General features: G+C 35.1%; 1 protein-coding gene across 1 annotated transcript in view; it reads right to left on the bottom strand.

Annotated features, from left to right (window-relative positions):
• Window positions 1–17,430, bottom strand: part of SLC44A5 (solute carrier family 44 member 5) — a 174,396-nt gene that overhangs the window by 15,074 nt on the left and 141,892 nt on the right. The window contains exons 11-16 of the mRNA XM_047082343.1: window positions 12,375–12,506; window positions 8,790–8,889; window positions 6,231–6,323; window positions 5,670–5,757; window positions 4,925–5,187; window positions 4,174–4,268 (exon numbers count right to left, since the gene is read on the bottom strand). Coding sequence (XP_046938299.1) covers window positions 4,174–4,268; window positions 4,925–5,187; window positions 5,670–5,757; window positions 6,231–6,323; window positions 8,790–8,889; window positions 12,375–12,506 — 771 coding nt within the window. The remainder of the gene's footprint in view (window positions 1–4,173; window positions 4,269–4,924; window positions 5,188–5,669; window positions 5,758–6,230; window positions 6,324–8,789; window positions 8,890–12,374; window positions 12,507–17,430) is intronic.

Genomic DNA, 17,430 nt, shown 5'->3' with positions numbered 1-17,430 from the left:
GCACTGCTAGGAATCTACCCAAGGGATACAGGAGTACTGATGCATAGGGGCACTTGTACCCCAATGTTCATAGCAGCACTCTCAACAATAGCCAAATTATGGAAAGAGCCTAAATGTCCATCAACTGATGAATGGATAAAGAAATTGTGGTTTATATACACAATGGAATACTACGTGGCAATGAGAAAAAATGAAATATGGCCTTTTGTAGCAACGTGGATGGAACTGGAGAGTGTGATGCTAAGTGAAATAAGCCATACAGAGAAAGACAGATACCATATGGTTTCACTCTTATGTGGATCCTGAGAAACTTAACAGGAACCCATGGGGGAGGGGAAGGAAAAAAAAAAAAAAAGGACGTTAGAGTGGGAGAGAGCCAAAGCATAAGAGACTGTTAAAAACTGAGAACAAACTGAGGGTTGATGGGGGGTGGGAGGGAGGGGCGGGTGGGTGATGGGTATTGAGGAGGGCACCTTTTGGGATGAGCACTGGGTGTTGTATGGAAACCAATTTGTCAATAAACTTCATATAAAAAAAAAAAAAAAAAAAAAAAAAGAAAACCATAAGCTATTGATGAAATAAAGATACAAATAAATGAAAATATTCCATATTCATGAGTTGGAAAAATTAATATTATTAAATGTACATAATATCCAATACAATCTACAAAAATCAACGTAATTCCTATCAAAATTCCAATGGAATTTCTCACACAAATGGGAAAAACAATCCTAAAATTTGTTTGGAACCACAAAAGACTGAATAGCCAAAACAATTAAGAAAGAAAAACAAAGCTGAAGGCATTACATGTCCTGATTTCAAACTATATTACAACGCAATGGTAATCAAAATAGTATATAGCACTGGGAAAGAAATAGACACACAAATGAATGGAACAGAATAAATGGAAAGCCCAGAAATACACCCATGTATATATGCTCAATTAATTTTCAAAGAAGGAGTCAAGAATATACAGTGGAGAAAGGTTAGTCTCTTCAATTCAGTTGTTTTGGGAAAACTGAATGTCCACATGCAAAAGAATAAAATTGGACCCTTAGACCACACAAAACAACTCAAAATGGATGAAAGATTTGAATGGAGACCTGAAACCATAAAACTCCTAGAAGAAATCATAGGGTAAGCTCTTTGACATTGGTCTTAGAAATGACTGGATTTAATACCAAAAGCAAAGGCAACAAAAGAAAAAATAAACAAGTGGGACTGCATCAAACTAAAAAGCTTCTGCACAGCATAGGAAACTATCAACAAAATTAAAAGGCAATCTATGGAATAGGGAAAAATATTTGCAAACCATATATGTGATAATGAGTTAATTTCCAAAATATACAAGGAACTCCTAGAACTTAATAACAAAAAACAAAAAACAACCCAATTTTAAAAAATGGGGGGCGGGGCACCAGGGTGGTTCAGTCAGTTGAGCATCCAAGTTTGCCTCGGGTCATGATCTCATTTGTGAGTTCAAGCCCCACATTGGGCTCACTGCTGCCTGTCAGTGCAGAGCCTGCTTTGGATCCTCTGCCCCTCTCTTTCTGCCCCATCCCCACTGCACTCTCCCCAAAATAAATACGTATTTTTAAAAAATGGGCAAAGGACCCAGACAGACATTTTCCCAAAAAAGACATAAAGATAGCTAATAGGTACATGAAACAGTGCTTGACATCACTACTTATCAGAGAAAGTAAATCAAAAATCACAATGAGATAGAAGATAGGATGCCTGTTATCCAAAAGACAAAAGATAAGGATGTGGAGGTGTGGATGTGGAGAAAAGGGAATTCTTGTATACTGTTGTTGGTAGGAATGTAAATTGGTACATCTACTATGGAAAACAGTATGGAAGTTCCTCAAGAAGTTAAAAATAGAACTATCATACTATCCAGCAATTCTACTTTTGTGTATATATTCAAAGAAAATGAAATCACTGTCTCAAAGAGATATTTGTATTCCTATGTTCACTGCAGCATCATTTACGATATAAATGTATGGAAACGTCATTTAACGGATCAGTGGATGAAGAAAATGTGATATAAACACACAAGGAACATTATTCACCTTTTAAAAAGGAAATCCTGCTTTTTGCAGCAACACAGATGAACTTGATGGGCATGATACTAAGGGAAATAAGCCAAATAGAAGAAGACAAATACACATGATATCACTTATATGTAGAATTTTTTAAAATGTTGAACTCATCTTAGAATGGGGGTCACCACAGGCTGGGGAATGGGGAAAATAGGGAGAACTGGTAAAAAGTACAAATTTGAAGTTGTAAGTTGAAAGGGTGAAAAAGGTGATGAAAAAGGTCTTAGCATCCAATGCACAACATGGTGAATATAGTTGATAATACTACATTGTACAATTTAAATTTGCTGAAAGGTAGAATTTAAGCATTCTCATCAAAAATAATGAGAGAGAGAAAGAAAAGAAAAGAAAAAGAAAAGAAAAAGAAAAGAAAAGAAATGGAAGGAAGGAAGGAGAAAAAGAAAAGATAAATATATGAGGTAATGGACATGTTTGTTACCTTGAATGTGGGATTCCTTTCACAACGTATGTATATATCAAATCACATGTTGTATACTATAAATATATTACAATTTTGCAAATTATACCTCAATAAAGCTGAAAAAATTTACATAATTTTAAGAATCCTTTGCTCATGGTGAATTGGATTGTTATTGTTGAGTTGTAGAAGCTCTTTATATATTCTGAATATTGCTTATCTGGTAGATGATTTGCAAATATTTTCTCCTATGGTTGTCTTTTCATTAGTAATGTCTCTTAGTAATGTCTTTTGATGCACAAGCTGTTTGTATGTGTGTGTGAAATCTAATTAATCTTTTTTTTTCTTTTGTTGCCTGTGCTTTTGGTGTTACATCTAAGGAATCTTCATCAAATCCAGCGTCCACAAAGATTTCCTCCTCTGCTTTCTTCTAGAGTTTTACTTTTGTTTTAGTTTTTATGTTTAAGCCTTTGATCCATTTTGAATTGATTTTTGTATATGGTGTAGAATATGGGCCCAACTTAGTCCTTTTGTATGTGGATATCCAGTTTTTCTAGAAATGTCAATTGAAAAAATGGTCCTTTCCCCATTGAATGGCCTCATATGTGAGGGTTCATTTTAGGGTTCTGTATTCCAGGTCTATGTGTCTGTCCTTATGCCAGCACCACACTTTTTTTTTATGTTTATTTATTTTTGAGACAGAGAGATAGCATGAGCTCTGGAGGGTAGAGAGAGAGAGAGGGAAACACAGAATCCGAAGCAGGCTCCAGGCTCTGAGCTGTCAGCACAGAGCCCGATGCAGAGCTTGAACTCATGAGCTGTGAGATCATGACCTGAACTGAAGTTGGACACCCAACCGACTGAGCCACCCAGGTGCCCCCCACACTGTTTTGATTACTGTAGCTTTTTTTTTTAAATTAATGTTTGTTTATTTTTGTGAGAGACAGAAAGCAGGGAAGGGGCAGAGAGACAAAGAGACACAGAATCTGAAGCAGGCTCCAGGCTCTAAGCTGTCAGCACAGAGCCCAATGCGGGGCTGGAACTTGTGAACCACAAGATCAAGACCTGAGCCGAAGTCGGACGCTTAACCAACTGAGCCACCCAGGCACCCTGATTACTGTAGCTTTATATTAAATTTTGAAATGAGGTATCTGGGAGTGTTCAACTTTGTTCTGTTTGAAGATTGTTTTGCCAATAAAATATTTTAAAGTGCATTCAAAGTAGAGTTTGTTTGTAAACTATATGTGTTATGTGTAAAGGTTTATGCTGATGACACCTACATTTATATTTTAATCCTTACTCATCCTGAGCCCCAGGTTTGAAACTGCTTGACATCTCCACCATGCCAAAACACAGTTTTTCATCTTTTCTTTGAAATTTGCTTCTCCTGGTTTCTACATCTTAGAAAATAACATCACACACACATTTTCTCTCTTTTCTTCACCACTGCTCCTCTTCCTATCCCCTCCTGCCCCATATCCTCTCAGCAAGTCCCACTGGCTTTTCCTTCCAAACATATCCCTGGCCTGACCACCTCCATCCTTATTATCCTAGTCCAACTTGTAGTCATCATGTTCCCCCCAACTCTCTGCCCCAATCTATTCTCTTCACAAAAGTCAGGAAATCTGAGAAAACATAATTCTGAAGTCTTACCTTTAAGATGGCGGTCTAAGTATTCTAAGACTATTCTAAATATTTGAATTGATGCAAGAATTAAAGATCCAAATGCTAGGGATCCTGTGTGATATCTGGGTAAAGATAAAATGGTAATTAAAGTTAAAATATCTTTACTATTAACTAAAAGTATGCTAAAAAATTGTAATAGGTAAAAAGGATCTGCAGGCAGATTGCTAGGGAAGAGCTGCTTACACTTTCTTATTCAGACTGATAAAAGTCTTCACAGAGGATTTTAAGTGATAAACATCTATTTTGCCCTTCATCTACAAAAATGATACCAATAGCACATTACAGTCAAATAGAATGTTTGGGTGAAGCAATGGAGAGACACAGCTAAGTTAATGCTTAATTTTTAATTTGGTGCCCTCCCCTACCACTTCTCTCCAGAAACCTATGGCTTTTTTTTTTTTAAAGATTTTAGGTAATCTCTACACCCAACATGGGGCTTGAACTCACAACCCCAAGATCAAGAGTCACATGCTCCACCAACTGAACCAGCCAGGTGCTCCACCAGAAACTTGTGGCTTTTACAAGGATTTCGGCCTGGTTTGGGATTATAAAACTGTAGCTGTAAAATCAGACATAGCTAGTGGACATCCATGAATTTTAAATCTTGTCTTTGACCTCATTTTTACCTTTCCACTTGAATTACATAAGCATAAGACTGAATTACAAGCACACTAAACACAACTGAGAAGATAGATGTAGGGCTCAATGTGAAACTTACCGTATGGCTCGTCCAAATGCAGTAAAAAGTGGATATGGTGGGATATCATCAGGTTTTTTCAAGGCCCAGTAATAAGAAGCAAAGGCACCAGCAAGGGCACACTGACCCAGTGCAATGACGAAGTTTATAAGCCAGAGAAAGACAAATAGATTGAATATCTGGAAGGTAGGGATGTACTGATGGTACAGGCTCTTTCCACCATAGAAAGCAAAGTTACACTGAGCCCCAGGGCAAGCTTTGGCAATTTCAGTTGTATTAAAAATCTGCACTCAGAAAAAAAAAATACAGATATCATATTAAATGCCATTCTAAGATAACACCTTTCCTTTCTCCACTTATGTAGCCCCCAATTGCATGTCCTACTATTCCCCCATTAGCTTCTGCTATTATTCCTATTTTCTCTCCCATCACTTTACATTATTCTTTAATGAGCTCTGGAAGTGTTTGATTTTCCTTGATATGTTCACCACTCTGCCCCCGCTAAAATTTCACATTTATTAGTGTTGTTGTTGACCATACCTGCTTGTTGGGTATGTAACAGAACAGATGAGCTCAGGAAAGAATAGTGCTTTCTCTCTATTCTGCCTGCCATTTTCAGTGCTCTCCTAACATCTGATCCACCCTTCCCTTCTTAACAGTGATTCCCATTAATGCCACTATTTCAGAATGGTTTTTACAATTGCTAGGTGAAATGTAGTAGACTTCTGTATTGAAGTAAGTTAAAGAGTTAGTTTCTTTTACTTACCTCTGGGTCACAGGTTGTATTTTCATGTTTACATTGCCCTTCTGGGGTTATGACTTTGTATACAGGTACCCCTGATGTAGCCAAGTAACTGGGTTAGTCTATTAAGGATAAACTATTTGCTGGTAGATTGAAAGTAGATAGACAAGAAAATAATGCAAATCACTCAAAAGTCCACTGAGAGATTAACTTCAAAAAAACTTCTAATCTTTTAATAATTCATACATTTTTCAGACCCAGAATAATAGAAGATGGGTTAGCTGTACTGAGTGATCCCTTAACATTAAAATACAAAGGAATTTTCTTCAGTTATTGCCAAGAAGAAGCACCATATGTGAAGACAAAACAAAATCTACCATATGACCTATCTGAGGGGAAATTCAATCAGTAGAAAAACTTTTTTTTAGAGCTTAGCAAAAAAAAAAAAAAAAAAGGAAAAACAAAAATAAAAAACCTTTAGTGTGTTTCTAGTCTTCCCAGGATGGAAAACACTGGACACAAACTCTTGGTTCTTGAATAATAGAGTGGACCTGAGGTTTAAAGATGTCAATTACCAAAGGATACACTGCTATCACCGCCCAGTAGGAAATACAGATGGAGAGGAAAATGAAAGTTAAAAGTGGATAAACTAATGTAGTAGGGATATATCCAATGGCTCTGAAATAAAACAATAGTTGAAATTCAAAATGATCCACAAGATATAAATTCTCAAAGTTTTCTCTGTTTACACTAGAAATAAGCTTTATACTGAATTGATTCAAGAACTGTGGTAATAACTATTGACACTTTTTTGCTAATCATTCTGGCATATTCTTGGTTGGCTTTACATTTTACTTAAGTTTTATTTGTTTTTAGTAAATTAGAGGCCTTGTTTTAATGCTCATATTTTATTCCTGCCAAAAGTTCCCCAAAGTTCCCCAAGTTTCTGTGTGACTCAAAGATTTGATACCCCAAACTTTTTTGTCTTTGGCTATTTCCTTATGACTCAAAGATTTGATATATCATAATCATAGTTCTTCCTTTTGTTTACATTCTTAGACTTTCAAAATTGGAGAGAACCTTGAACATCATCTGATCAAATGTGAGAATCCCTCCCTAATTCAGGAATCCCTTCTATACTATTTTCTAAATATGTTTGTTTCTAGTAACCACATTAAGTGGTAAAGACTTACTTTTGTATGACAGAGCTTATTCTCTGTCATATGAAATTTAGAAAGTTCTTCCTCATATCCTGGACTGTTACTCATCCACTACCTTTTGGAAAAGAAATGTTCACCTTTTTCATATAGCAGCCCTTCAAGTTACTATTATGTTCCAGTATAATCATTCCCTTGATATTTTCTCATAAGTCATAGTGTCTGCAATGTTCACCATCCTAGTAGCCCTATTCCTACTTTTGAATGATCTTTTCAGCATATGACACTGAAAACCCAATACTGTTTGATTTAGCCACTGAGATTTATGATGGAACTATTTCCACTCCTAATGCATTGGCATATCTTAGATTCCTTTTGCATTTGTTACCTCGTTCACCTATTTGAGCTATGTTTTGTCACCTTTCTGCAGATACTGCTGTTAGGTGAATCATTGAGAATCTCATGTTTACCCTGTATTCCCACACCAATTTATTCCAGCTCTAACTTCCCTTGAAAAAAAAAAATCAACCTGTCATAGTTGTATTGCCCTCTACCCCCCCCCCCACACAGAGGTGTAATAGTGGGGCAAGTTACAGTGAATTACAGTATCATATTACTTAATAAATAAACCCAGAATATCAGTAGTTTTCAGTGGCTAATGATTGGGCTTCAGTTATTATAGGAAGGAGGGTTTAACAAACTTCTTGTTAACTATTTAAACCATTGGATTCAGGTGGCACTATTATAGTTATAGATGACAATTTTGTTAAAATAATCCTTACAGATGATTTAAAATATTTGCTCTCTGGTCATTAGAACTTAGTTTCCATTGTTCTAAATAGAAAGATGGTCTGTTGGCTTTATAGTAATGCTTTTCTTGTTTCTTCCATGCAGTATTCAAAAGTTTAAAGTATTATCCTCAAGTGACCTTTTGGAATAGTTTAGAAACTGTAGGTGTCATTACCTCCCTGCATGAATTTTAGTGTTTATTTTATAGCATTTTTTTTAAGTTTATTTATTTTGAGAGAGAGAGAGGCAGACAGAAGGAGAGAGAGAAAATCCCAAGCAGTCTCTGCACTGTTAGTATGGAGTCTGATGGGCTTGAACTCACCAACTTCTGGGCTCAATCTCACAAACTGTGAGATCATGACCTGAGCCTAAAGCAAAAGTTAGATGCTTAATTGACTGAGCCCCAGGAACCCCTATTTTATAGCATTAAAAAAATTTTTTTTCAATGTTTGTTTATTTTTCAGAGACAGAGCATGAATAAGGGAGGGGTGGAGAGATCAGGAGACACAGAATCCGAAGCAGGCTCCAGGCTCCGAGCTATCAGCACAGAGCCCGCTGCAGAGTTGAACTTACAAACCGAACCATGAAATCATGACCTGAGCCAAAGTTGGAAGTTGGATGCTTAACTGACTGAGCCACCCAGGCACCCCTAGAGCATTTTTTAATAAAAAAATTCCTGAATTAAGAGCTGTATATATAAAATGTATAGTCTGGTGCTCCTAGAATCAATTATTCTATTAGCAAATTTTGTCACTCATATAGAAATGGTAATAGCATATAATTGACTATAGAATTATGGTGATTTAAAGTTTTGCAAATGATCTCAACCATCAATATTAACATATGATTCAATATGGGAGTAATACAATATACAATACGAGTTACTTTTATATAGCACCTTATCACTCTCACACGTTATTATCCTAATATACATTTGGTGTTTAAAAAGTGCTAATACATAGACTAATAGGTTTGAGCCCTATTTCACCCTATGATAATTGAGGTTTGGAGATATTGAAGGATTTGTTAGCATGACCTTTCTAATAATTGGCAACGTCTGAACTTAAGTCTTCCTGATGGAAAGCAGATTTCTTTAACAAGTCTTCTTAAAGGGAAGATCATCTGGGGCATCTACACAATAGGCAGTGACTGATTTGACTGACTGATACACATATGAGTTTCTCCATCAGGGCCTTACTTGCTCCCTTCCTTCAGCAGGGCAATGGAGATGCGGATTCGTTCCCTGAGGAAGATCAGCATGAGGATGATAAACACTTCAAGAAGGCAGAGTATTACCACTTTAAACAGGAAAAAAAAAAAAATTAGTGTGTGATACAAATCAATCCAAAAAACAAACTTTCTCCGCAAAAGTTAGGACTGAGTTTCGTGATTATTTCTGCCAATTCTGACTCTCCATAATTTAAGCAGTGCTACCTCTCCCCAAATGCCAATCTTAGAAATTCACTTGCAAAACCTCCAAGAAATGCTGAGAAGTCTAGATTAAAACCTTTAGCTAGAGTTTGAACAACTCAGTTGATCAGGCTTCCATTTTATCTATAGAAACATTTCACACCATTTGTAAAAATGAGACAGAAGGAAGGGCTGCTCTAGGCAGTGTTATTTTAGATGTGTTCACTTACACTTCATTGATTAAGAGAATTACAGAAAAAACTTTTTGAGCTGTCGACCCTGCTCACAATGCCTCTTCATTAATTGACCTTGCTGACTGACAGGGCAGGCTCTTGCCTGCCACATTTTTATTTTGTGACTCCACTCATCATGGCTACCATTGATGGAATCAGGGTGTAAACCCAACTCCAGTTGTCTGATCAAAGTCTCAGAATTAGAACTAAGGGAATCTACTTCAGTTTTGAATTAAAGGTTATAAAGCTCTTGACCTCTGAGTTATACAAACTCAATGAACTGTGTCAAAACCACCTTTACGTGAAGTGAGTGAATTTGCAAAGAAAGAATGAAGTATATGTATATTAAGGAAACAGAGCAGAGAGGAAATCTTGGGTTCTTTTGGCTTTCTGTTTCCTGGATCCAAATACACTTGAAAGTCCAGCTGCTTTTCTGTTGTTTTGAGTTTGATGAGACACTTCCATATTCTTATAATAAGTCCCAATGCCTTGCCCCTAGCTTGTTCCAATTTCCTTTTTGGCTACCTTAAATTAATTTCTTTTTACTTGAATCCAAATGGTCCTAATTATTATATTTCCTCAATTCTAAGACGCATATTTAACTTAGTAATAACTTTTTTAGGAAAAATAAGAAAATCCTTCATTAAACATCTTTTCATTGATCATAAGATGCATCCTGACTTCAGAGATGTTAAAAAGTGAAACATTATGGATCTTAAAATTAAGGAAATACAGCACTGCTAATAACAATCTGAAACTATAGAAGAAACTTAAGGGAAAGCTATAATTCCCATCTGTGAAAGAATCTGTTCCATTATATCCTTGCTAGACAGTAATTCTGCTCATGCTTGAACACTTCAAGTGACAGGGCACTCATTTCATTCTATTGTTATACCACCAAGAGTCTGATGTTACAGCACATATCACTTAACATCTCCAAGTAGAAATCAGCTAACCCAGAGATGTGAGAGGATCTTAGTAACGTATCATCTCGCCACTATGTCTTCTTTTAGTGAAATTATGTATTTATGTTTTCATGCATATTTGATTCTCTTAAATTGAGTCCACAATTATGGGGTATAGCCATATTAAGCTAAAATCATTATCTTAGAACAAACCTAATATAAGATATGCCAGAATCACTCTATATTCTGAAATTGCGTTGATAAACAACGTTTCATATTAAACTTCTCCCTTTACAAAACTACATATCTAAAAATGATTACAAGGATTTTATTGTCTTTTGAATTTAAATATTATATTCTTTTCCTGTGTTTGAATAAGAGCAAAGAATGGAAATCTGGTTTTTGAGACCCTGTAGAGAAGTTGGTGTTACTCTAACTTCTCAGAGGAGGAGACTGGGATAACTAATAGCAGAAATGACAATAGAACCATCTCCTAACACTACCCAAAACTCATAAAAATGATAATTTTTGTATGTATAACTCTGCTTATTTTTAGTGTTTCCATCAATGAGTGTAATTTCACATTACGCCTTTCTCTTTGGTACCTAGAATTTTGTCCAAACAGAGCAAGTAATCAATTATTGTCTGATAAATGGGTTGTGAAGGTAGAGGCTCATTTGAGGAAAGACTGGTATTGCTAGACTTGAAAATAAAAGCAAGCTCTGTATTTTCCTCAAAGGAGATCCTTTAACTTCTTCAGTGGCAGATTCTGATCATGTCAATGATTTTTGTGTGGAAGGCACTGAAGAGACAGCTGTGGGAAGACCACAGAACCTGTAGCTAAGATCCATCTGATAATAAAATTAGAGGTTTCAAAACATAATGGATGAAATTCATCATCTTTAGACATGGTAGGTAATCACAGTAGATTTCTGACAACATATGGAATCATTCAAATTCAGGAAAACTGTTGAGGATACAAATCCTAAGATGCCTCTGATTTTTAGTTAGAAAGAAATGACTACAAATGAAATAATTCTTCTGCAACATATTTGGGGGAAAAAAGTGTTCTATGAAGGGAACTAATCTGCATAAGAGCCGCACATGGGAACCAAAGAACAAGGATGTGACATTTTGACCTAGCATTGCCCGAGAAAAAGAAAAGTCAAATGTGGCAGAAAAAAGGGCTAGGTCATCAAGCTTGGCATGAGCCTATAGAAAAAGTCTCTCAAGATTATACAAAGCCCCCTGCTAAAAAAAAAAAAAAAAAAAAGCTTCTCATTATTAATTTTGTTGCTCACATGCCTTGATCCCAGGAAAGCAGTGTCCTAGATGGAATATGTCTGCATTCTGGTCAGGAAGAGTATCCTATTAGTGTAAACAACTAAAATGGAAGGCTGGTGACATGATATGGGCCTGTCCTTGAAAACCTGATGACTTCTGGGTGAAGTGACAAAAGCAAGTTTTCACATTATGGGGATGGGGCCCATACCTGGACCTATGATGCCCCCATCAAGATATTACTCCCCTCTGAGGCTCTCTCTGGGTTTCTTACCAGGCCTCTTGGAATATGCTTTGCCTGGTGCTCTAACTTAAATAATATGAAGAGTTTCTTTTAAAGCAACATGTAAATAGAGATTATTTTTAAATCTTGATTAAAGAATATTAATCTCCGTGAAGTGGAAAGAATATGATAAAAACCACTCTAGGAATATAAAAGTGATCTCTGAAATCATCTTGCTTTAAAAATTTTTTTTAATTTACCCTTAACTAATTCAATAATCTGAACACTTCAAAAATGTAAATTCATTTTGTTACTTATTATTACAATTCCTATAATAGTTTAAAAGTCTTGCTATGAAAAAAATGTTTTTTTTTCTGTTTTTAAAACAAATTTGAAAAATCCAACTTTTTTTCCTTTCAAAACACCTTTCTTGGATATCAAGTTAATGGCTATAAACATCCACATCCAAAACATTTTAAGTTGAAGGCAAATAGCATGAGATCGTTGTAAGGTAATATTTCCTTAGATTATATAATAAATTTCCCTCAATGACTTTTCTATTTACTGTAGCTAGTAAAATCATAGACACATTTACTTTTATGACATTAGTGATAAGTATATTTAACAGGTTACACCAACCCAAGATTTCCTTTAGGCAAAAAAAAAAAAAAAAAAAAAATTTCCTTTCATTATTAAAACTTTAACAAAACCAGTTTTTAAAATCCACTCACTAAATGTGAACCATGTTTGTTTCAGTTGAAAGTACATGCTTATATCAGTCTGAATCCCGATGTCATATACAGTTAGATGAGAATTTGGCTGTCCCTGAAGATTGCAGTATTCCTGGTAACAGTGGCCTATTCCTTGAAAAGAAAAGAAAAACAGACTAATATAAAATGTTATTTTCTGAAATATAAGCTATACACATCACATATATCTACAAAGGCAAGATTCATATTTACAGAGTAAACATTTTATGTGAATCTAATATTCTAAATGTGCTGTTGTATTCAAATAAATGTTACCAGTATTTGCCTGGCTCACTGTGGCAACATCTGGCTTTATATGTCCTTTTGACTAGAAACAACCTCAGTGTCCATCGACAGGGACTGGCTAAGTAAATTATGGTATATTTGTATAGTAGAATACTATCTTTTTATATAAAGAAGAGAAAGTGTACTGATATTCAATGATCACTGAGATATTTTGTTAAGTGAAAACAACAAGGCACAAAATGACATAAAAAGTGTGCTGTAATTCATATAAGAAGTAGAACAATCTTTATATATACTTTCTTGTGTACACATAAAGTATCTCTGGAAGGATACACAGAAATACATTTTTTTACCTCCAGAGAAGGAAACTTACTGACCAAGGAGTAAAATGAGAAGGCAAATTTCACTGTATAAACTTTATACCTTTTGAAATTTGAAGCACATAAATAATACAATCTATTTAAAAAGCAAATTTTTAAAAATGATTTAAGTTGAAAAAGGAGTGCTTTTGAATTAAAAATTTTAGGTGAAGTCATGTCTTGATAGAATTATCTAACGTATAGTCTTATCAAAGATTGTATCCAGGCAAAGCAAATATGGACTGACTAGATTTCCCCAAGACACTGTATTTCAGACTGTATAATGACTTTTTACATAGTCTAGATAAATTGGGAATAAAAAAATAGAGTTAATGAGTTTATTTTTATGACCAATGAGTATGGATTAGGCCCATTGGAAATGTCCAGGCAATAATAGGAAAAACTGCTTTAAAAAAAATAAAGTTTATTTATTTATTTATTTAGAGAGAGAGTACACGCAAGCAGGGGAGTAAGGGAGTAAGGGAGAGAGACAATGCCAAGTAGGCTTTGCACTGTCAGTGCAGAGCTCGATGTGGGGCTCAATCCCACAAACCATGAGATCATGACCCGAGGCGAAATCAAGAGTCAGTTGCTTCCCTGACTGAGCCACCCAGGCACCCATGAGGAAAACTTCCTTTTAAACCCCAACTGTAAACTAACAGGTTGTTTTCTAGATATCAGGTAAGAAAGAGGGTGAGGTCCATGGAGAGAGGCAAGACTAGACTAGAATGGACATTTGTTTCTCAAAGAGATATAAGACAAATCTCTTTCTGGTCCTGCTTTCCCAGTGTATTTTTAAAAATTCCTTTAAAAATGAGGGACGCCTGGGTGGCTCAGTTGGTTGAGTGTCCGACTTCAGCTCAGGTCATGATCTCACCACTGGTGAGTTTGAGCCCCGTATCAGGCTCTGTGCTGACAGCTCAGAGCCTGGAGCCTGCTTCATATTCTGGGTCTCCCTCTCTCTCTCTGCCCTCTCCCGCTCATGCTGTCTCTCTCTGTCTCTCAAAAATAAATAAACATTAAAAAAAATTCCTTTAAAAATGCTTTTGGAATATCTGATACATACAAAATTATGTAGTCAAATGAACACATATAGATGCATCACCTAGTTTAAGATTTTATAATCTTAATTTTGCTCTAATTAAGCAAAATAAATTTTTCTCTTCTGAGATCTCATCCTCTCCCTGCCTCTCCCTGCCAAAGAACAATTATTCTGAATTTTGTGATTATTCTTTTGTTTTAAGAAAAAGATGTGTTGAAATCGCTCAAGAGTTAGGGCACCTGAATGGCTCAGTCAGTTAAGCGTCCAGCTTTCAGTTTCAGCTCAGGTCATGATCTCACAGTTTCGTGAGTTCAAGCCCCACATCGGGTTCTGTGCTGGCAGTGCAGAGCCTTCTTGGGATTCTCTCTCTCCATCTCTCTCTGCCTCTACCCTACTTTCACTGTTCTGTTTCTCTCAAAATAAATAAACTTAATAAAAAAATAAGAAGAGATCTCCCAAGGGAGATTCATAACTCATACAAGTTTTTTATGATTTATTTATCCTTATGGTTTATGAATCTTGAATCTATTTCATTAGATGCATATATGTTTAGAATTGGTATATCTTTTAAGCAAATTCAATCCTTTCTAGCTATAATAATGCTTTTTATTCTAAAATCTATTATGGCAACTGCAGGTCTCTTTTGGTTAAGGATTTAAAATAAATTTATATTCCTTTCACCAATTTTTTCCACCCTCCACCATCCCCACCTTCCACCTCTGGCAAATATCATCTGTTCTCTGTATGTACAAGCTTGTTTTTTTAATTTTATATTTTTAAGTTTTAATTAAAATGTAGTTGACCTACAACATAACATTAGTTTCAGGTGTAGGGATTCAATAATTCTATACATTACAAAATGTTTACTATGGCAAGTATAGTTACCATCTGTCATCGTATAGTTATTACAATTTTATTGACTGTATTCCCAGGGCTGTACTTTGCATCCCCATGGCTTATTTTATAACTTGAAGTTTGTACCTCTTAATTTCTTTCCCTGATTTCATCCATCTTCCCACTTCCCTCACCTCTGGCAACTACCAATTTGTTCTATTTATGGGTATGTTTCTGTGCTTATTTGGTTTTTTAGATTCCATATATACATAAAATCATGTGGTATTGGTCTTTCTCAGACTTACTTAATAGTCTCCAGATTCATCTATGTTGTTGCAATGGCAATATTTCATTCTTTTTTATCCATTTTTTTTTAACAATTTCTTTATGCATTCATCCATTGATGGACACTTAGGTTGTTTCCTATCTTAGCTATTGTAAATAATGCAGCAATGAGCATGGAGATGCATATGTCTTTTTGAGTTAGTGCTTTCATCTTCTTCAGGTAAATACCCACATGTGGAATTGCTGAATCATATGGTAGTTCTATTTTTAATTTTTTTTAAAGAATCTCCATACTGTTTTCCATGGTGGCTGAACCAATTTACATTTCCTCCCAACTTGTGCAGAAGGGTTCCTTTAGCTCTACATCTTTCCAACATTTATTTCTTCTCTTTTTGCTAATATGTGTGAAGTATTATCTTATTGTGGTTTTGATGTGCATTTCCCTGATGATTAGCGATGTTGAGTACCTTCCCATGTAGCTGTTGGCCATCTGTATACCTTCTTTGGGAAAATGTCTAGTCAGCTCTTCCAGCCATTTTTAAACAATTTTGTTGTTGTTGTTGATTTTGTTTTGTTTGTTTTTGGTTTTTTGGCTACTGAGTTTTGTGAGTCCTTTATATTAGCCCCCTTATCAGATATCTGATTTGCAAATATTTTCTCCCATTCAATAGGTTGCTTTTTCATTTTGTTGAGGGATTACTTTGCTGTGTAGAATCTTTTTAGATTATGTAGGTTCACTTATTTATTTTTGCTTTTATTGCTTTTGATTTTTACATCCTGTTAACAAAAATCATTGCTAAGACCTGTGTCAAGGAGCTTACTGCCTTTGTTTTCTTCTGGAATTTTATGGTTTCAGGTCTTATATTCAGGTCTTTAGATTCATTTTGAGTAAATTTTTGTATATAGGTGTAAGAAAGCAGTCCAGTTTTTCCAACACAATTTGTTGAAGAAATTGTCCTTTCCCATCGTATATCTTGGCTCCTTTGTCATAAATTAACTGACCATATACGAGTGGGCTTATTTTGGGGCTCTCTATTCTGTTCCACTGATCTATGTGTCTGTTTTTATGCCAATACCATACTTTTAAAATTACTATAGCTTGTAATATAGCTTGAAACCAGGGTACATTATGCCTCCAGTTTTGTTCTCTTTTCTCAAGACTGCTTTGACTTTTTAGGTTTTGTGGGGATTTTTTTGTGTTTCCATACAAATTTTAGGATTATTTGTTCTACTTCTTTTAAAAGTGTAATTGGAATTTTGATAGGGATTGCAACAAATCTGTAGATTACTTTGGGTATTATGCAGATCTCAACAATATTTATTCTCCTAATCCATGAGCACAGAATATCTTTCCATTTATTTGTATCTTCTCTAATCTATTTATTAATGTCTTGTAGTTTTCAATACATAGGTCTTTAACCTCCTTGGTTAAATTTATTCCTAGGTATTTTATTTTTCTGATGCAATTTTAAATGCGATTGTAAATGGATAGATTTCCCAGACAGAAAATCAGTAAGGAAACATCAGCTTTAAACAACATGTTAGATCAGGCGGACTTAACAGATATAAACAGACTATTCCATCCAAAACAACACAATACACATTCTTCTCAAGTGCACATGGAACATTTTCAAGGATAGATCATATGTTAGACCACAAAACAAATCTTAATAAATTTAAAAGAACTGAAATTATATTGATCATCTTCTCTGGCCACAGTGGTATGAAACTAGAAATTAATTACATGAGGAAAACTGGAAAATTCACAAATATGTGGAGATTAAACAACATGCTACTGAACAACCAATAGGTCCAAGAAGAAATCAAAAGGTGAATAAAAAGTACTTGAGACAAATGAAAATGGAGAAATAACATACCAAAATTTGTGGGATACAGCAAAAGCAGTTCTAAGAGGGAAGTTCATAAGGACACAGCTTATCTCAAGAAGCAAGAAAAGTCTCAAACAAACAACCTAACTTTAGAACTCAAGGAACTAGAAAAAGAATAAAGGAAGCCCAAAGTTAGAAGGGAAAAAAAAAGATTAGAGCAGAAATAAATGTGATAGAAACTAAAAAGATAGAAGATCAATGAAACTGAGAGCTGGATCTTTGAAAAGATAAGCAAAATGGACAAGTATTAGCTAGACTCACCAACAAAAAAAGAGAGGACTCAAATAAATAAAATCAGAAATGAAAGAGGAGAGGTTATCACTGATATCAAAGAAATACAAAGGATCATAGAAGACTACAGTAGATCCTTAAGCAACATGAAG

This window comes from Lynx rufus, unplaced genomic scaffold, assembly GCF_022079265.1.
Source record: "Lynx rufus isolate CCGP_SWC_20201006 ecotype Redwood Valley unplaced genomic scaffold, mLynRuf1.p SCAF_2, whole genome shotgun sequence".
Classification (NCBI taxonomy): domain Eukaryota; kingdom Metazoa; phylum Chordata; class Mammalia; order Carnivora; family Felidae; genus Lynx; species Lynx rufus.
The sequence above is the reverse complement of the archived record's forward strand: the minus strand, read 5'-3'. Positions and strand labels throughout refer to the sequence as shown.